Genomic DNA, 21,107 nt, shown 5'->3' with positions numbered 1-21,107 from the left:
CCTTTTTCTTCTTTCCTCTTCATCTGATAATGTTTCCACTCCCTTAGATTTGCAAATAGGAACCTTGTGGCTTACTGCTTAATTAATTCAGCTACTAATTGAAAGGTCGGTGGTTTGAACCCACTAGCTGCTGCTCTACGTGAGAGAGATGAAGCAGTGGACTCCCACGCAGCTTTGGAAACCCTCTGGGCAAGCAGCTGTACTCTGTCCTGGAGGATTGTCTTAACTTGGAACTGAGTCTGATAGCAGCAAATTTTCTTAACATTAATTCATGTCCTGGACAGCCAGCACTCTTCTACATTTTATCTTTTAAAATATACTCTGACCATTGATTCTGCCCCACACGTTTTATTATGAAATGATGTTTTCATGCCTTGGATTTCATGTGCTGATGCTTAGGTGCCTACATATCTGAGAACATTTGTGTGCTTCCTGAGCTCTCCTCCGCTGTTTTCAAAGCTGGATCACTGGATCCTCAGGCACACATCCTTTCTCATGTCCTCCCTTCTCTCTCCTCCAGAGTAACTGAATTCCCTCTCCCTCTAGTGCTTCCCTCCCTCCCCATCCACATCAGGACTAAGCTCCTGCTAGGTCAGCTCCCCTTCCAGGCACGTGTCCTTCCCAATCTCATGAGATTCATTCATGGCCAAAGTCAATCAAACAGAGCAGCCCCATAGCCTGTTCCATCCTCAAGTGGCAAAGGGAGTAAGAGGGTGATGAGCATCAAGGAGGTGCGGATGAGGGTGGGGAGCCCTTGCCAGGCCCTTTTAGTCTAAGCTGTCCAGATGTCCTATGTACCCACGCGGGCAACAGGCTATGTAGTCTTCAAAGCCTTGACAGGAAGATGAAATTCAGGATGCACTGAAGGTTCTTTTCTTTCGGGGCCTGGGGGATAGATTTAGCAGTTACTCTGAATTATTAATATGCATTAGAGGATCTGCTTATTCAATGATTTGCATTTGTTTTTCTCAGGATGTTATTATTAGTCACCATCTATCTCTCCCTGAGACAGAGGAATAATGGGCATCATAATGACAATGTGAAATGAAGTGCAGGCAACACACAGCCCAGAGCCCAGGGCGCTGAAGTTCTCTCAGCAATGGGAGGTGACATAGGGGTGGCCATTGGGACATGGGGTCATCCATGACTCGGCCCTTTCCCTGCATTCAGCAGCACTGTAGAGTGTGGGCTGGCGCACAGAGCCAAGGAAATATGGCTCTCAACGTGTTCTTTTTCTATTAGACAAGGTTGTAGGGGTGAGCGAGAGCTGGGGTCCCTTTACTGTGTGTACTGTGGTGCCCCCAGCTCCATGACCTGTAGAGGCAGCCTCTCTACTGCCAACTTCCTGCAGCCTCAGCACAGCCGAGGCCAAGGAAAGGTCCCCCATTCCCATGGCCAGTTTCCTGTGCCTTTGTGGCCTATTGCCAGTCTTGTGGATGTTAGAGAACGATGAGAGTTTGAGCATCATTCTAACTCAGTCAAGTTTGTCAAGGCTTCCGTGCTGTGCCAAGCTCTGGGGTACAAAAAAAAAAAAAGTCCATCAAACCTGGTTTCTGTGGGAGAGAGTTCAGAGTGCTGGCAGACAAGGCCAATGTAATGGGACAGGCTGCAAGGATGTTACTCACAGAGGGCTGCAGGCACAGAACAGTGACTGTACAAGCCAGACTTGGGGCTTCAGGAAGGACCCCGGACTGAGCTTTCAAGGAGTCCGTAAGCCAGGCAAAGAAGGAGGCAAGAGGGTTGTAGGTGAAAGGAGCATCAGTGAAACCCAGAAGTATAACAAAGCTTGGGTAAGAGGTCCCCTCAAAGCAGTTACTATTGGCAGGGAACAGAGAGACAACTAAAAGGCCACAGAAGTAGATTGGAGTTGCTTAAAGAAAAACTACTAAAATCTAATGCATATGGCTTTATTCCCATTTCTTTAAAATGTTAACTCCATTTCCCCACACGTACCTCCATTTGTCTATGTCTTCTCTCCCTCCTCAGCGACTTCCTTCTTCAGTCGTCCGACTCCGTTTCCATACCAACCTCTTCCTCCTCTGACCTCCTTTCCTTTAGCACCCGCATACCTGTGCACTGCTCCCAGAGCGAGGCAGGGTGAGGATGATGGAGGGTGTGGATTTACAGAGCTTCAGAGGGAGAACCGAGCCAGCCTTGTTAGAGGGAGGATCCTCCTACTTCAGGCTTCTCCTTGGCAATGGCAGAAGGTGTGAGCCTTTTAATTGAAACCAACTATGTTGCTTTCCCAAAGGGTCGCTTCCTGACTGACACCCAGTGGCCAAGAATGTAGAAATACTTAAGAAGAGAGCAGGCCGACAGACATAATGCCCTTGAGACTATTGCTTTAGCCAGTTATCTGTGAATCTTCGAGGCAGATCAGCATCTTCCCCCACCCTGGCCTTCACTTTACTCAGCAACTTTCCAAGCCTGTGTCCTGTGTTTACTCAAGTGTCTACATCACTCCATCTCCAGGTCTCCTGTGTGGCATATTGTACTCACCAGGCACTGTCTTGCTCCTCCATCCACCCTCCATCGATCTGCCATCTACATAGCTTGTCAACAACACCCAGACATGGACAACAGGGCCTCTCCTCCTCTCCAAGACCACTTCATACCTGTGCCTGAACACTTTTCTTTCTGCCTTCTTTAAGCATCTAGCCCATCTGTGATCTCCTGCCCCGATGTTTTAGCCTGTCTGCATGAAGTCCATAAACACATAAACACCTACAAAACATTATAAGGCATTTTTAGAAACCTCAACCTTGATTTTCCATGAGCTCCTGTCCAATCTCCTCTCCCTTCTGTCCAAATTACCTAAGAGAATTGGCTGTTCTCCTTGTCTCCTGTTTCCCCATTTACCTCTACAATCAGACTTCTGGCCTCATCATTCTACTGAAATCTCTTAGTAAAGTCATTGATGAGCCTGTTTTTTTTTTTTAATGAGTAGGGATTTTTCTGACTTGACCTCAACAGAGACTCTCTATGTGTGTGATATTGCCTAGAAAACCTGTTGTGGTTCAAGTCTGCCAACCTCAGCATCTTCATCACCTCTAACTCACAAGTCCAGGCTTGGAGTTTTAGCAGAACTTAATTTCTGGACATGTTTTTACTTTATCTCCTCTTCCTCTTTCCTCATGCTGTACCTTCTTGGAATTTCCTCTCTTCCATTCCTCTTTGATTGGCCAACATTGGCTCATCGTCGAAGACCAGTTGTGGGCATTATCTCCTCTGGGAATACCTGGGTCTGTCCCCAGCGTGAGTCACGTGCCTCCACATCCATTCCCAGTGCTGCTCTTCTCGGATGGCATTAACTTCTTTTTCTGTGCCATTTGCCCAGGAGTTTCTAGACAGAGGCTATGTGCTTTATGCTGGCACTTAGCACAGTGCCTGCTGTATAATACTACCGAAGCCCATCTAATAGAAGTATGACTAGGAAGATGTTAATAAAGGAAAAGATAGTTGAGCCTAGTTGAATTTTGAAGGGTGAATATTGGCCTGTGGGAAAGATGGGGAGCAATGGCGTCCTTGCTGTCTTAGGTCAGATTCCCAGAGGCAGAGTTCTTAGAGAAGTGAGGAAAATAGTGTAGGGGAGAAGGAGAGAAGCCTTAGCATCTAATAAAGAGACCAGCTTTAGCCTGGTCCACGTGAGCCCTGGATCATAGTTTATACCACAGGGTAGGTCTCACCTCAGGTAGAAAGGCTTTTCTTTATACTTCTCTGTTGGCTGAGGGTATAGTTGGGTTGGAATTGGGGGTCATAACCTCTTGAGCAGGGTGGTAAGTTGTTATTACCCCACAGGCACAGTAGCTAGATACAAGAAGACGTAGTTGGGGCTTCCAAAGCATCTCCCACATATGCAGAAAGAACAGCATAAGAAATGGCAGGAATGATGTGACTTGGCCCATTCGGGGGACTGCAAACTGTTGGGAATGACTGGAGCAGAGGAAGCAAGTGGGCTGGGGCACAGAGGTGGGGCTGCTCCCACAGAGTCCTGGCAGATGTGTAAATAAGAGTAGTTCTTCCGCGGCTGAAATCAGGCAGATTGTTAGATCTAAGGAAGGGGTCTTCAGTAGTGGGTGAACTGATTTCAATTGCATTTTAAAATACAGGAATGGCAGCAATGAGTAAATGGAAGATAGAGCTGTTCTGCAGCCATGGAGACAGAATATTTTAGTTGTTAAGATGAAAGGGATAAGGATCTGAAGTTGGTCAGAAGCAGTAGACTGAAGTATCAGACAGGAGAGAATCTGAAGGTCAGGAGAAGGGGTATTTCTGGTCACAGAGCAGCATCAGAACATCCCAAGAGGTGGCTGCTAAGCTCTCCCCCAAAGAAGACTGGCTTTTTTCTCTGTCCTCAGTGTTGTTGTTGTTGTGTATCATTGAGTCAGAGCCGACCCATAGCTGGCCCTCCAGTGAGTTTTCAGAGGCAATTAATCGCACGGGAGGAGATTGCCCATCCTTCTCCTGCCTGTCCTCACTAAAGCTCTCAAAGTTGGGAAATGGACGATCTCTTCTTTCTACATGGACTGACACATCTAAATCAAGATAGTAAGGGCCGTGCAGTTCTGCCATTGACCATCATCGATGTCTGCTGACTGAATTAAATCCACATGGGAGGAAATATATTCACTTGCCTTCTCTGTGTGAGGCATTGTGCTGGGCTGGGTGGTGAGGGAAGGAGAGAAGGTGAAGATGGATATAAAGGCCAATGGTTATGTGACTCCTGCCTGCCAAGGCTCAAAATCCTACAGGCAAGACTGAAATGTACCTGGCCAACCGTAATATAAGGCAGTTGAGGAAGTGAGCTTCAACATTGCTGCACACATGTTTGACCTTGGCCAAAGATGTGGATGAAAACAAGAGAAATAACATGCCCTGGTTGCTCCGACAAGCGGGTGATTAATTCTGACCACGGACTCGGAGAGTCTTGCCTTGCACAAGAGGTGACATTTGAGCTGGATCTGGGGGATAAGAGGAATGTTGACGGGTGAAGAATGGTCTCCTAAGCAGGAGGAATAACAAAGTCAAGTCATGCTGTCAGGGTAGACAAGGGCCCCAGCGGAATTCATGAATCCACAGTAGCATTGAAAATAGAAGCACCAGAGTCTTAGGTGGTGGTATTTTAGTCTAAACCTTAATTGAATTCTTATTACCCTTTCATTACCTTGGAGAAAACAATTTGAACTCTTGCTATGTAAACAGAAGGCACTGAAATAAATAGGTATTTTAGTGCACTAAAGATAGTCATTTAAGTCTGTTCAAATCCTAATAATACTAGTTGACTGGCATATACGACGCTAAATGCAAAGCACCACTTTCTACCTGTTAGACCACCCCCAGGCCTCTTTCCTGTGGCTGTTGTTCATTAGAAGGGCTGGGACAACCCTGGACCAGCTCTTTTTCTCCACTTCAACCCTCTTCCTCTTGCAGGTCAACAACGAACGACTCTATCTGCCCCTGAAGTTGGGACAAGGGAAAATCAACATCTTTTCCTTTGGCTTCCACGTGGTGGTGGAGACCGACTTCGGCCTGAAGGTTGTGTATGACTGGAAGACCTTCCTGTCCATCACGGTGCCACGGAGCATGCAGAATGGCACCTACGGCTTATGTGGCCGCTATAACGGCAACGTCGACGACGACCTAGAGATGCCCATGGGGCTGCTTGCATCCAGCGTCAACGAGTTCGGGCAGAGCTGGGTGAAGCGGGACACCTTCTGCCAGGTGGGTTGTGGTGACCGCTGTCCTTCCTGTGCCAAGGTGGAAGGCTTCTCCAAGGTCCAGCAGCTGTGCAGCCTGATCCCCAACCAGAACACTGGCTTCGCCAAGTGTCACAGCAAAGTCAACCCCACCTTCTTCTACAAGAACTGCCTATTTGACTCGTGCATCGATGGCGGGGCAGTGCAGACAGCCTGCAGCTGGCTACAGAACTATGCCAGTACCTGCCAGACCCAGGGCATCACCGTGACTGGCTGGAGGAATTACACATCCTGCTGTGAGTTCTTCCCTTTACTCGTCCTTTGTCTTCTTAGTCTCGATTGTTTGGGGAGGCCAAGCCTCTCAACTCCACAGAAGTCAGAGCAGCTGAGTAGAGAGAGAAGCTTAAGGACTTTCAAACTGCACTCTGATACAAGAAAAGTTGACTCCCAGAGCCTCCAGGTCTTATCTATAAAATGGGCTAATGCCACTTAGGTCATATGTTGATCTGAGAAGGAAGAAAGATCCTTTCTATAACGTAGGAGGACTTAGTGGTTCAATGATAGAAATCATGGCTTCCACGCAGGAGACTCAGGTTCTAGTCCCAGTCAGTGCACATCATGGTCACCCACAACCTATTAGTCAATGGTGACTTTGTTGTCAATGGTGACTTTGTTGTTAAGATGCCAGACATGTTTCAGCTAAGCTTCCAGACCTCCAAGCAGGAAGAAAAGCCTGGCGATATACTTCCAGAAATGAGTCAGTGATCATGTTGAGGCAGTGTTTATTCACTTCTGCAAAGGGTCCCTGACTGTCAATGATGCAAACAGCATATCAAGTCAGAGAACCATACATGGCCTTTGGCCTCAACTGAGGAGCTCTGACTGTATCATGTGTCACTGTTGCATTGCTTCCATGGGAGGACAATGACTACTCTCTTCCCATAAAGATTGGAATTTCCTAGGAAATCCAGAGGAAGGTTGCCATGAGCTGAATTCAGTTTGTCAGCAGAGAGTTTACAGGTTGCCGGGGGGGAGGGGGGGCGGGGCGGGGAATTGGTGCACACACAGATTAAAAAGGAGTTAGTTGTACTGACAACTCAAAGGTAAGTGGTTTGAAGCCACCAGCTGCTGCATAGGAGTAACCTGGGCCATCGCCTCCCATGCGATTTATAGCCTCTGGAAACCCAGTGGAGGGTCATCTCTGAGTATGTTCCGACTGGACAGCACATAACAACATGTTGGCTACTTAGTTCTAGGTTCTGGATTCTCACAGCCTTTAATGGTGCTGACCATTTGCAAGCTTCTCCCCAGTTTGCTGTTCAACTTGATTCACATCCACCTTTCATCAGCCTTTGTGCTTATGAAACAGAAGAACATCAAAAGCATTAGAACAGGACTCAGGGCCCCTGGACTCTCACCTTGGCTCTGTCTGTGGGATCTGTATGACCTTGGAGCAATTCCGTTCTCCTCCCTTGCTCTCAGTTTCCTCCTCCAGGGAGAAGCAATCCCGCTGCTACACCATTTGAGTAACAGAAACTCCAGGAGGATCAAATTCGGTAATTGAAGACGTAGTACACGCTGTGCACGCTAAGTGGCTTTGTTGTTATATTAGTGGCATACTCGAGTCAAGTCCAGCGCTAACCACTTCATCAAAATGGTCTCATTTCTTTTTCTGAGTAACTGGTCAGAGAGAAACAGAGAGTCCATGGAGCTAAGTAAGTTGCCCAAGGTCATGCAATCTCAGAGGCAAGCCCAGCATTTGACCTTCTAACCCCAAAGCCCGTGCTCTTAACCCATGACTACACTGGCGTACTAGAATATACTGGAATAATTTGTCTGCATTTAGTACCTCAGAATAGGAACGCTTGGGAGGAGAGAAGCCACTGCTGGTCTTTGGCCAACTTGCTCTGGTCTATTTCCCCATCTCAATCTCATTAACTAGAGCAAATTTCTTTTAGAATGCCTGACGGTATAAAAAGGCTACAAATTGATGCTGAGTGCGTAGAACTCTGAATAAGTGATTCCGCAGGCTCCCAGAGAATCAACTCCCTTTTCATTCTGGGAAAAGGGAGATTTGGATGAGAAGCCCGGAACAATGTTGTGGTTTAATGCTCATAGTTGGTTTACATCCCACATAATTGGATTCGTATAGATTGGGGAGGGGGTGTTTGGGTGCAGGATGGGGAGAGGCGCCTGAGCCAGGGCCTGAGAAGAATGTTGTCAGTGAGGTTAATAGGCCTCTCCTGATGTCACTAAAACAAATATAGCCATAAAAAGTCAGGGTCTCAGTAAAGCCCCAGAGACATGCTGGATTCATGGGGGTCAACACAGTAGGGTTAGAAAGCATGGCTTTCTTTAAATCAGAAATCCAGCCTCTGCATCCAGAAGATGGAGAATAGTTTGGGAAAAGGGGGCCTATAGGCAGCAGGCCATGGAGGCTGGACTGCTGTCACAGGTGGCTAGCAGGGGGGCAGGGTATGGGCACACTTTGGGCAAAACTGTCGTTTCTGTCTGCAGCTTCCAGGGTAGGGCATAGATCATTTTCTCGAGGGGGCTGGCGAGAGACCAGTGGAGGGACTCTGCCTCAGTCACTCAGGAAACAGAGTCAGCAGTCCCCGTGGCCCAACAAGCTCTAATCTAAAAGATGATCTTTTCAGGAGGAAAAGAGGTTAAACCAGAATCGCCCGTTAAAGTTGTGTTCTTTTGGTAACAAGGCAGAATGCTGGTGTTTTTCAATGATATTGGCTGTTCCTATCAATGGGATAATTTATTACTCAATTACCTTATTTGTTAATGCTTTGGAAACCTTCTTCAGTGAAGTTGAACAAGTAGGCTTAAAGAGCGAAGAAAAAGGAAATTGTCTTAATTGCTGACCCCTCCTTAAGATGCATTCAGCTGAGTCCATGATTCTTTCATCCCCTTAATGGGGGTCTTAAACTAGAGTAATAAATGGTCAGAGTACAGTAAGAGGAATAATAAAAAACAGGTGCTTCACTCTCATTGGGTGCGAGGCACCATTCTACGTGTGATACGTGTGCTAACTCATTATTCCTACTTAAAAAGCAGGTCATTATTTATCGTCCCATTTTACAGGTGAGTAAACGGGAGCTCTGAGACCATAAATGGCTTCTTTACCATGCACGTTCAGTTGGTAAATGAAACAGATCCTCTCTGCCCCTGGCCAGGCTGGGGCGGGGTGCTGGGGAGCTCCATCTGTGGAGGACATTCGGCTCTGAGGACCAGGCCTAAAGAGACATCTACCATCCTCACAGGGCCCTTAAAGGATGAAAATGTGCCAGTGTTTTATAAACCGGACCAACCAGAACCTAACATGTGGTCAGCAGGCTGTCAGGCCTGCACCTTGTTGTCATTGTCCTATTTCTTTTTTGTCAGAGGCAGTTTTGCTACTTCTGAGTCTTGGGTCCAAAGTCTGATGATTCAGATTTTCCTTACCTATTTCTCCAAAACTCCCGTAAGCATTTGTTGGATAATTTGAACTAAAGTTAGACAACTGATAAGGGCCTAGTGTGCAGGGAGTTGCACTGTCAAACCCCAAAGCAGGAAGTTTGAACCTACCAGCTGGTCCATGCGAGAAACGTGGGCCTCCAGTGCCGTGTACAGTCTCTGAAAACCCACTAGAGGGTCAGAGAGGAGTCAGTTCTGACTCAATGGCAATGTGTAGACTTGTTGACAAACCTATAATGGAAGCACTGAAATGAAAAATTTACACACAGGCACTCTGGTGGCCTACTGGTAAAGAGCTGCAATGCCAAAACAAAGGTACATGGTTCAAATCCACCAGTTGCTCTGAAGGAGAAAGATGAGCAATCTCCTCATGTGTGATTGACTGCCTCTGGAAACCCACCGGATGGTCAGCTATGGGTCGGTTCCCACTCGATGGTACACAACAGCAACAAGAGCAACGTGGTGAGGGAACTGCTGCTATCCCTGTTGTACAGATGGAGAAGGAGAGGTCTTGCGAGGTCATCACCTGCCTTGGCGGACACAGCTGCCTGGGTTCAAGCCCAAGGCAGTGTGAGTCTAGAATTCTTATGTATTACATTACACGTCAGTTCTCTCAAGGAGTCCATCCATCTTCCTGGCCCCATCCATCAGCCCAGAGTGAGAGACTCATGCATGACCACTGGGGAAATGCAGGGTGAGGCTTCAGCACCACCACACAGCCCTCTTCACCTGGAGATAAGCGGGCAGAAAGCTGATACAGGAATTCAGTTTATTTTCACGATTCAAAAGTTTATTTATCATCTGCTAAGTTCTCTTCACTGTGCTGGGTGCCACGGAACCTAGAGGAGAATCAAAAGCAGAAAATAAGCATGTCTAACGTAGTCTTGGAAATAGGGGCAACATACTGCAATACACAAAGAACGTCCCTAAATTATGTTCGTTCTGGCTCAGTCACAGAAAGATCAATCAAAAGAAAGATGATATTCACATCTTCCATCTTGATAGGGTCATTTGAGTATTAAAATGTGGCAATGTCTTAAAAACTCAAATACTAAGAGAAAATAGGTTAATATGTATATGGTTTCCTAAAAAGTCATTTCTAAGTCCTTTCTGTCTCTCTCATTGCTGTTGAATCAGAAGCACCTCTAGCTGACCTGTCAGTGAGTTTTCAGAGGGCGTCGAGGAGATCACCCACCTTTCTTCCCTGGAGCTGCTGATGGATTTGAACCACGGCCAACATGGGGCCTTTGAGTTAACAGTGTAACTCCCTACAGATTACCCCAGCAAAGCTCCTTTTTCTAATCAATACTTTTTAAAAAAATGTACATGAATGTGTGTGTGTGTGTGTGTGTGTGTGTGAGAGAGAGAGAGAGAGAAAAGTAGTAAAGAGACAAATGTCAAACAAGCTGGAAATATGGGAAACTCCGAAATCTAAATGCCTTCATCACTCATATTTCCAAAAATAGAATCTAGTCGGAGCAAAGTTTAAACATAAAATAATGTTGTATTTGTTGGTTGCCACCAAGTCAAGGATGACTCATAGCGACCCTACAAACAAAAAGACCTAAAGCCTTTCTATAACTATTGTCATTTCTCAAAGTTCAAAGAGTTCAGAGGCATGTTGTTTTAGGAAGTGGATGCCACTCTTGCTTCCAAATATTCAATTATAAAATCACTAATGAAGATGATCTTTCTAAACACAATCCTTGGAAGCCATAAAACACACACATGCACATGCATCCCCTCCCACACACACAAAAAAACTCCACAACCTGATAAATCTCACCAATTTAAATGTTTAAGGGAGCTTTAGTAGTGTAGACTATGGGGAGTTATACTATGACCCTAAGGTGATCCCTCTCTGATCATTTTAATCCACTAGTGGCTCTGAAGACTACAGTCCTTGACCTCAGTTTCAGCAAACAAGGTTGTGTCATCTGCATATTGTAGGTTGTTAATGAGTCTTCTCCAATCTTGATGCCACACTCCTCCTCATAAAGCCCTGCCTCTTGAATGATTTGTTCTGCATACAGATTGAAAAGGTACAGGGACAGCATGCCTCCCAGACCCACTCCTTTGCTGATTTTGAACCATGCAGTGTTTCCTTACTCTGTTCTGAGGACTGCTTCTTGGTTGGTCCAAGTATAGGTTTAGTATAAGTATGATCAAGTGTTCTGAGATTCCCATTTTCCTCAGGGTTAACAACTATTTCTTGTGATCCACACAGTCAAATGCCGTTGCGTAGTCAATGAAACACAGATAGACATTCTTCTGGTACTCTCTGCTCTCTACCAGGATTCATCTGACATTAGCAATATTGTCCCTAGTGCCATGACCTCTTCTAAACCCAACTTGTAATACTGGTAGTTCTCTGTCAATGTACTGTTCAAGTAGTCTTAAATATGGATTGAAGTGCAACATCAAGAAGACTAAGATTCTCACCACTGGGACAATTGGCAGCACCATGACAGATGAAGAGATTGAGGTTGTTAGCAATTACAGCTTACTCGGATCCATAAGCAACACTCTTAACACCAGCAGTCAGGAAATCAAAACATGAATTTCTGGGAATAGAAACACTGGGGAAAATCTGCTGTCTTGGACCTCTCCAGAGTGCTGAAGAGCAATGATGTCAGTCTAGATACAAAAGTGCACCTAATCCAGACCATGGTCTTCTCAATTACTTGTATGCTTCAGAGAGCTGAACAATGACTAAGGATGACAGAAAAATAGATACCTTTGAGTTGTGGTGCTGTAGATGATTTTTTAACATACAATGAACTGCCAAGAAAACGAATAGGTCAGTCTTGGAGAGGGTGAACCCAAGTCTCTCCTTGGAGGCTAGGATTTTTAAGCTCTGCCTCACTTACTTTGGGCACACTACCAGGATAAATTGGTCCTTAAGAAGGACATCATGCTTACAAGGGTGAATGGACAGCACAGGAGAGGAAGACCCTGGGTGAGATGGATTGATACAGTGACTGGGGCAATGTGTTGGAATTAGTGAGACTGGCTCAGAACAGGGAAGGGTTCAGAACTGCTGTACATAGGGTCGCTATGCATTAAAGGTTACTCAGTGCACATAACAACAATAACATACTATGACAGGTTTGGAAGCAGGAGTGGCATCCACTTCCTAAACAACATGCCTCCAGAATCTCTATGAACTTTAATAAATGTTGATAGTTGCAGAGGGGCTTTAGGTCTTTTGTTCATAGGGTTGCTATGCGTTGTGCTCGACTCGAATGCAGTCAACAACAGTGGCTCTGAAGGAAAAGGATGAGCAATCTCCGCCCATGCAATTTACAGCCTTTAAAAACCCACAGGAAGGTCAGCTATGAGTCATTTCCAACTCAATGGCAATGACTGAGCTCACTGTTTAAATTTCTACATTTGCAAAAAAACCCATAAAACAAAAAATACCAAAAAAAAATTTTTAAAAACCAGAAAAATACCAATGTGTGCCCCCTCAAAAAAGCCTAGAAGGCCATAAGATAAATAATGAATATTTTTTTATTATTTTTTGTGCATGTACCGTCAAATCAGATCTGACTGGTACAGGAGGAAATTGTCCCTCCTTCTCTGGCAGAGCATCTGGTGGATTCAAACCGTGTACCTCTGGGATTGCTGTATGGCTTCTTGCCACTAGGCCACCAGAGCTCCCCTGATAATGAATATTTTTATAACTCATGTTAAAAGTAAAAGGTCTATTTTCCATTTTTAGAGAGCTTGCAAATTCTTGAGAAGAGAAAGAAAATCAACACAATAGGAAGTTAAAAACCTCTCACAGAAAAAGATACAAATATGTTACTATAAATATAGGAAAAGATTTTCAATCTTACGAAAATGGAAACTAAATAAATACATAGCACTTTTGCTCTCTCATTTTTCCAAAGTGAGAAAATTTATGGAAAGTTATTGGTTGGAGTGTGGGAAAACAGACCCCCTCCTGGTGTGATATTGTTGTCATTGTTATGTGCCTTTGAGTCAGAACCAAATCATAGCTGACCCTCCAGTGGGTTTTCAGAGGATATAAGTTTCATAGGAAGAGATTGTCTATCTTTCTCCTTTGGAACAGCTGGTAGATTTGAAACTCCTGTCTTTGAACTCCTTACCACTAGGCCACCAGAGTTCCCTGCTGTCATGATAGGAGGATAAAGTTATGCACAGCCTCTTTACAGAAGGCAATTAATCTCCATCCATCAAAAAATTAAATGTACACATTCATTGGCCTAGTAATTCTACTTGTTGAATTTATCCTACAGATTCACTTACTCATGGCAGCATCCTCAGGCATGCACAGAACACATGAACTAAGTGAACGAAGAAGTAGTGCAAACACAATGACTTGTGGTTAAATGAACGAAATGGGCAGAAAGTGTGGATAGCATTTATTTTTTATGTTAAAAAGTACAGCACGGGATACACATCACTTTGGCCTGTATCTTAAACTCACCCCACAACATGTGCCATGGCCTCAGGCATTTCACTGGATGGGCTCCTGGCCCACATGCTTAGACCCTCACTCATATTTTCTTCATCTGTTGTTCCTTCTTCATCCTCTCAGCCTATCCAATTCCTTGTTCTTTAATCCCAGTAGAAATCTTACCTCACTCTTGAAGCTCCCCATCTTATACTGATACTAACGCATCTTTACTTCAGAATTTCTACTGAACTTTTTCTAATCCACTCATTTATTATCAGTGGCCTTCTAAGCCTCACTATTGTTGTGTACTGTCGAGTGGGATTCGACCCATAGCTGGTTCTCCAAGGGTTTTCAGAGGCAGGTAGCAGCGGTGGATTCAAACCATTTGCCTTCGGGATTACAGAACAGCTTTTTGCCAGTAGGCCACCAGAGCCCTATAGCTTCTTTTAAAAAATCAAACTCACAACCATCAAGCTGATTCTGACTCAAAGCAACCCTCTGTTGGGTTCTGAGGCTGTACCAGGAGGAAACTGCCCATTTTTCTTCCTCCAAATGGCTAGTAGATTTGAACCATCAGTGGTACAACTTGCTATGGTTAAAAGATAAGGCTGAGAAGCCAGATATTCTGTGAGGAGTCCCTAGCAAACTGCTAACTTTGGTCTATTGTTTAAACATTAATAAGACAGATAAAGGTTTTCCGTAAGTTTCCGTATTCTTTTTTTTTTCTTTTTTCTAAAAACTTGCTATCAGGTCAGTTACACGGTGATCTGCATGTACGAGAGCAGAACTGCTGCATTGAGTTTTCAGTAGTTGACTTGTCATAGATTGCTGGGCCTTTTTTCCCAGATGTCTCTGGGTGAACTCTAACCATCAACTTTTAGGTTTGCAGCCAAGTGCATAAACCTTGCAACACCAGAGCCTCCTGTTCCACAGGCAGTTGTCAGGTGCCAGTGAGCGGGTTCTGACTCACAGCCACCCCATGTAAGGGAGAATGAGACCCCGCCCCATCCCACCCTGTGCTCACAATCTTCACTGTGCATACACCCATTCTTGGCAGCCACTGTGTCAATCTGTCTTAGTTAGGGTCTTCCTCTTTTTGTGCTGACCCTCTGCTTAACCAGGCATGATCTTTGAGGGTAATAACCGGGGAAGGTAAGTTCCCCCTCCACTCATACACACCCTTCTCTGAGGGGATGACCAGTGCCCAGGAGGAAATAATTTCCAGTGGCCTGTGATTGTGCAAGGCTTGATTTCTCTCTCCTGTTGCAGCGGTCACCTGCCCTCCGAACAGCCATTACGAGAGCTGTGTGAGTGTCTGCCAGCCTCGCTGTGCCGCCATCCGCCTGAAGAGCGACTGTAACCATTACTGCGTGGAGGGTTGTCAGTGTGACGCGGGCTACGTCCTCAATGGCAAGAGCTGCATCCTGCCCCACAGCTGCGGCTGCTACGCAGACGGCAAGTACTATGAGGTATGCGAGGCCCGGGCTCTCCTTTCCCGAGGCCGGTCACCGCGTTTCTCTCCAGTGTGGAGAGGCTGCTCAGAATCTGCTAATCTTTTCACTCCATCAGGAAGATCGTGGTATCTCTTTGCAGGGAGGTGGGTCAGGGGCAAAGGAGGCCAAGTCAGGCTGGATGAGGTTCTTGCTCGCTACATGCTGGTTTGGGAAAAGCACTAGGCGTAGCATTTACTCCCTGTCATCTAAAAGGTCTGGGGCCATCTGTCCTGCCCCTCATTCCCATCCTGTTTCCCTCTGCCATGCTTTGCCCTGGAGTCCTTTTGTTAGCTACTCCCAATCCTTAGTGACCTGTGCACATTGCAATAGAACACGGCCACCCTCTTGGATGGCTGCAGATCAAAGCACAAGGATCCACTGGGTTTGTCTTAGCTGATGGCTACCCATTTCTTCCTAGTCCATCTGAGTGTGGAAGCCATACTGAAACCTGTTTAGCAGCATAACAACACACAAAACTCCACTGGCAGACAGGTGGTGGCTGTGCATGTAGTGCCCTGGACAGAAATCAAACCCCTTTGCACTTCAAACATGAGAGAATCCTGCCACTGAAGCACCACAGCTTTCCTGTAGAGTCTGGCCTGTCCAAGTCCCCTCCTATAAATCTGAATTGGAGAGCCTGTGACATGGCTGTTGTCGGGAAATATGGCGGCTGTGAATCTGACATTCTTAGCTGTCTGAGCTAAGGACAGTCTTAACCAGAAAATATGGAGCCTGAGGCTGGGAGGCCAGGCTTTCCTCTCCTGGCTATTGAAGCTCTGAGAGAGAGCTACAACTGTCATCTCCACCTCTGCCATTTGTCACCCTGATATGGTCTCCAGAGAGTTCTGTCTGGTAGCGTCCTCCATGGTCCACTCCACACTCCACTCCCACCTACTCCATGGGGGCTTACAGAGAGCTGGTGGAGATGCCCTTTGCAGACATCTCTTCAATAAAACATATTCTCTCACTAAATCATTTTGCTTCTGCACTTACTGTGTAATCTTTCTGTGTGCCCCCATAATATTGAACTTTAAAAGGTCTTGCCTGGAGAAGTCCATGGTTCTGATTCAAGCCCTTTGTCTGTTTAAATGACATCAAAGTCTGGCGTTGATGAGTAGACAGTTAGCAACTACAAATATTGAGCATCTGTGGTTTGTAAATCACTATGCTGGTGGTAGGGGACAGGAAGAAAAAGCCGTTTCCTTGCCTGAAGGAAAGTAAAAATCTATTCAGGAGAAGAAGAAAAAAACCAGGCATGCATTTTAAAGAACAAGAGAGCATTTACAAAATAGCATCAACAAATGAAAAATAATACCCTAAAGAGTGAATCAATTTCAAATAAAGAAAGACTAAGAAATTTTAAAAGTCTAATTGAAATACCAGAGTTGGAAATAAATGAAGTATAAATAAATGATGCCCTTTTTTTTTTTTAAAAAAAAAGGATACATTCACTTCTTCAAGAACACCTAGGTTGCCTTTACTTAGAACATAAAGAAAAGAAAATGAATGTGGAAGTTACCCTCAATTTCCTTTTCTGTAGAAAGTGTATTTAAATTTCATTAGAAAGACAGGGAGAAAGTAAAGTGAAATAGTGGAACTAATCAAAGAAGACTTCTTGGAAGAGGTGGGTTTAAGAGTCAGCCCTTAAAACATATAGGTGGTCTGGAAGGTAAGACAGAGTATATGGGAGAAGATAGTAACTTCAGTCTACTCACAGTCTGGGAGAAGAGATAACCAGGCTCAAAAATGAAAAGCATTTTTCTTGCTTCTGCTCCTGTGCTCAGAGACTGAACAAAATGTATCCATCGATCAAATGTGACATCCACTCCCATTAGTGATCCTGCATATCTGTGTGGTGCAAACCCAGAATGAAACCTGGGTTAAATTCTAACTGTATGGGTGGAGGGGCATTGAACAAATTGTTTCAAACCTTTGAGCTTCATTTAGTTCAGCATTACTCTCTAAAATCCAGATAATGCCACTGTTAGAGTTGTATAAATAATCAATACCAGGTACCCAGTCTAATCCTCAATGAGTAGTAATTATTCAGCAACTGGTAGCTGATATTGGCACAGTGATTAAATGCTTGGCTGTTAACCAAAAGGTTAGAGTTTCAAGTCCACCAGCTGCTCTGAGAGAGTCTGTTTTTATAAAGATTACACTCACTAAACTCTATTGGGCTGTTCTACTCTTTCCTTTCTGGGACCTTGTGGTAAGAAGTTTCTCTGCCAAATCAAAAGGCATGTGGTTTGGATCCACCAGGTGTTCCTGGGAAGAAAGACGGGTAACTTCCTCTCATGCATTTTTATAGCCTCTGAAAACTCATTGGAGGGTCAGATATGAATTCGTTTTGACTTGACAACACCTAACAACAACATAGGGTTACTGTAAGTCAGAATCTACTTGATGCAATAGGTTTTGGGTTATTATTCCACAAATGGCTTGCACCTGGAGTGCTGGAGAGCATAATCTGTAGGGAGTTGCCTTACCAGCCCAAAGGCCTTTCAGACCCACCAGCGGCTCCCTGGGGAAGAAAGATGGACAATCTCCTCACATGTGATTTACAGTCTCCCAAAACCTCAATGGAGTGTCATCTCTGGGTCAGCTCCTGCTTGATGGCAATGTTAACAAGTTACTGTCCTAGAAGTTGGAGGTTTGAACTCAACCAGGAGCAGTCTAAAAGAAAGGCCGTGAGACTTGCTTCTGATAATCTTATAGCCAAGAAAACAATAAGGAGCTGTTCTGCCCTGTAAATGCGGGGTCATCACGAGTTAGGATTGACTCAGTTTCAATGATATTGTTTTCAGTTGTTGTTATGTAATTGGTATTCACTTGAGAAACCTTTGCCTTAAAAAAATTTGGTCATGTAAATGAAATGATATGTCTTCAAGCCCTTGGAATTCTCAGAAACTATTAGTACTATAAACATCATTATCCTGGTTTTGGGTTTTTTTATCAGAAAGTCAGTGGGTTTTGACAATAGCTTATCTGGAAAGTAGCAAAGCAGTAAACTCACATAACAAATAATTCACATCTACTTGCCACCGTTCAAACAAGCTTGAGGCTTATTTACACAACAAATTTCTTTGAAAATCAAGAGAGAACACATCTAGCTATTAGCATTCAGAGTAATCACCCAGTTGCTGCTGTCATGTTTCATTAAGGTAAAGAAAGTGACAAGGGGCCAGTTACCAGCTTCATGATCAAGTTCTCCTATGAGTTATTTACCCCTGATCGTATCTAATACTTCAAGTTATTTTTCTCTTTCCACCAATGTAATGTCTCATTTCTTATCAGAGAGAGGCCAGACCAGCCACTCAATTATTCTGTAAATCTGATAAGAGGAATGAAGTCAATTTGTGAGGCTGCTGGCACCCAGAATATTTTATGGATCTGCAAGGAAAGACTTAATTCCAGGAAGTACATCACTTGGGAAGAAGCAAGGTAGCTTCTTGAAGTACACTGGGTTAAGGAAACTTTCCCTGGAAGGTCCCCTTTCTTTACCCCTGTATCTGAGTCATATCTATATTTTATATCCAGGGTTTGGAAAAGGCTGCAGTTAAAATATGGCTTTCTGGTGACCCAGTGGGTAAAGAGTTGTGCTGCCAACTCAAAGACTCACAGTTCAAATCCTCCAGCTTCTCTTTGTCAGAGTAAGATCGATGATCTTCTCCTGTGTGATTAGCAGCTTCTGAAAACTCACTGGAGGGTCTGCTATGAGTCAGTTCTGACTTGATAGCAATGACTGAGTGAATGAGGGAACGGATAGTTAAAGCAGAAAATAAAGAGCAGATGAAAATGGTGGATCTTTTTGAGTTAAGACCTATTTACAGGTAGCATATTTTGGTAAATGAGTTAATGCAGTGAGTACCCACATTTTAGATTATTGGGATCACACCCCAGCTGGACCATCATAACCAGTTTCCAAGGATTCTCTAGAGTTCTTGGTCTAGAAGAAAAGACAGATCAAGAGAACAAATCCTACCAAGTAGAGTTGTGTTTATAGATTATAGTCTAAGAAAGAGTAAAAAAATAACAGGTACCACTAACTGAAGCTAAGACTTCCTTGGTGGTACAAATGATTAATGACTACTCACTGAAAGCTTGGCAGTTAAGAGTTCACTCAGAGGTGCCTCAGAACAAAGTCCTGGTGATCTGTCTCCAAAAACGTGGCCATTGGAAGCTCTGTGGAGCACAGTTCTACCCTGACAGACACATGAGTGAGAATAGACTTGAAATAATTGGAATTGAGGTCATAATGTGTTTTAGGCATTTGGTGTTGTTGTTTTCACTACTCCATTATCAGAGGAAGACTCATCAACAACCTGTGTTATACAAGTGACACAACCTTACTCACTGAAAGGAGGAGGACTTAAAACATTTGCTGCAGAAAATTAAAGATTATAGCCTTCAGTAAGGCATACATCTTGACACCAGGGAAATAAAAATCCTCACCATTGGGCCTCTAATATGCAGCATCATGATAGGTTGAGAAAAAAATTGAATGTGTCAACAATTTCATCTTACTTAATCCACAATCAATATCCTTGATATTATTGTTGCTGTTATGTGCCACTGAGTCGACTATGACTTATAGCTTCCCTATTTTGCAAGCAGGAGTAGTGGCATCTGCTTCCTAACTAACATGCCTCCGTAAACTCTATGAACTTTGGTAAATGTTGATAGCTGTAGAGGGGTTTCAGGCCTTTTGTTTATAGAGTTGCTATGAGTCATGCTCAACTTGAAGGCAATCAACAACATGCACTATAGCTCTGAACCTTGCCCTATTTTGAGTCAATCTCACTGTCCCTGACACACCTGCCCTTGTTTCCTTACCTCAGTTACTGTGCCAATTAATCTTATTTGGGATCTTTTTCTCCTGTGCTACCCTATGCCCCTGGTGCTAGTGGTGAAGAAATCAAAAGACATGTTGCAGATCAACAAATCTGCTATCAAGGACCTGTCTTATGAACTGAAGAGCAAGGATTTCATTTTAAATACTAATGCGCACCGATTCAAGCCATGGTCCTCTCAATTGTTTGCTATGCATTTTAAAATTGGATAATGACTAAGGATGACAGAAGAATCAATGCATTTGAGTTATCAATGCATTGGAGAACAATACATCTTATTGCGTGCTAAAAGAATAAATATGTTTTAGAGAAAGTGTAACCAGGGTGCTCCCTGGAGGCAAGGATGGTGAAGCTTTGCATCACATACTTTAGGCATGTTGATAGGAGGAGCCAGTCCTTGGAAAAAGATAATCATGCTTGGAAAGGTGGTGGTCAGTGTTAAGAGGGCAGGACCTTTGACAAGATGGGTTGACACAGTGACTATTACAATGGGTTCAGCTATATTGGAAATGATAAGGATGGTACAGGAAAGGGCAAGGTTCAGATTCATTGGTCATAGGGTCACTATGAGTTGTAATTAATTTGATGGCACATAACAACAACATAATAAAGAACAGCAACTGAGAACAGTGGTGGATCTGTGGTAGAATTCTTAGCTTCCATATGAAAGACTAACAAATCCAAAGGCTCAGAGATCAAATCCACCACCTGCGCCATAAGAGAACAATGGGTAGTCTCATGCGATTTACAGTCTCTGACAATCTGCAGGAGGGTCAGTTAGGAACTGGCTCTGACTTAACAGCAGTGAATGAGTGAATGAATCGTTATGACAGAAAACATTGGTTTGGTCCTTGGGCGATACACCTCAACCACAGCCACCAGTCATCTCAGTGGAGATTTTCATGTTGCTAAGACATTGGACAGGGTTCAGTGGCACTTCTAGACCATTATGGACTAGGAAGAAAGGCTTGGCAATCTACTGCTGAAAATTAGCCAATGGAAACCCTGATCACAAGGGTCTGATCTCACTGTGGGTGGAGTCCCCAGTAGCAGCTAATAATGGCCATTTTTTGAGGGCCTGCTCTGTGACAGGGTATGTGCTCCATTTAATCTTTGCAACTACCCTGAAAGACGTTATTGTCTCCAATTTAGAGAGGAGCACATTGACACTGCT

At 44.3% G+C, this 21,107-nt stretch overlaps 1 protein-coding gene across 1 annotated transcript in view; it reads left to right on the top strand.

Moving 5' to 3' along the window:
* The window catches only part of TECTA (tectorin alpha), a 90,541-nt gene that overhangs the window by 39,074 nt on the left and 30,360 nt on the right, over positions 1–21,107 (top strand). The window contains exons 11-12 of the mRNA XM_006895633.1: positions 5,431–5,992; positions 14,857–15,056. Of these exons, the coding sequence (XP_006895695.1) occupies positions 5,431–5,992; positions 14,857–15,056 (762 nt within the window). The remainder of the gene's footprint in view (positions 1–5,430; positions 5,993–14,856; positions 15,057–21,107) is intronic.

The sequence above is a fragment of the Elephantulus edwardii genome, unplaced genomic scaffold (genome assembly GCF_000299155.1).
Source record: "Elephantulus edwardii isolate Elephantulus edwardi_28Jun2011 unplaced genomic scaffold, EleEdw1.0 scaffold00171, whole genome shotgun sequence".
NCBI lineage: Eukaryota > Metazoa > Chordata > Mammalia > Macroscelidea > Macroscelididae > Elephantulus > Elephantulus edwardii.
This window is presented reverse-complemented; position numbering and strand designations above follow the sequence as displayed.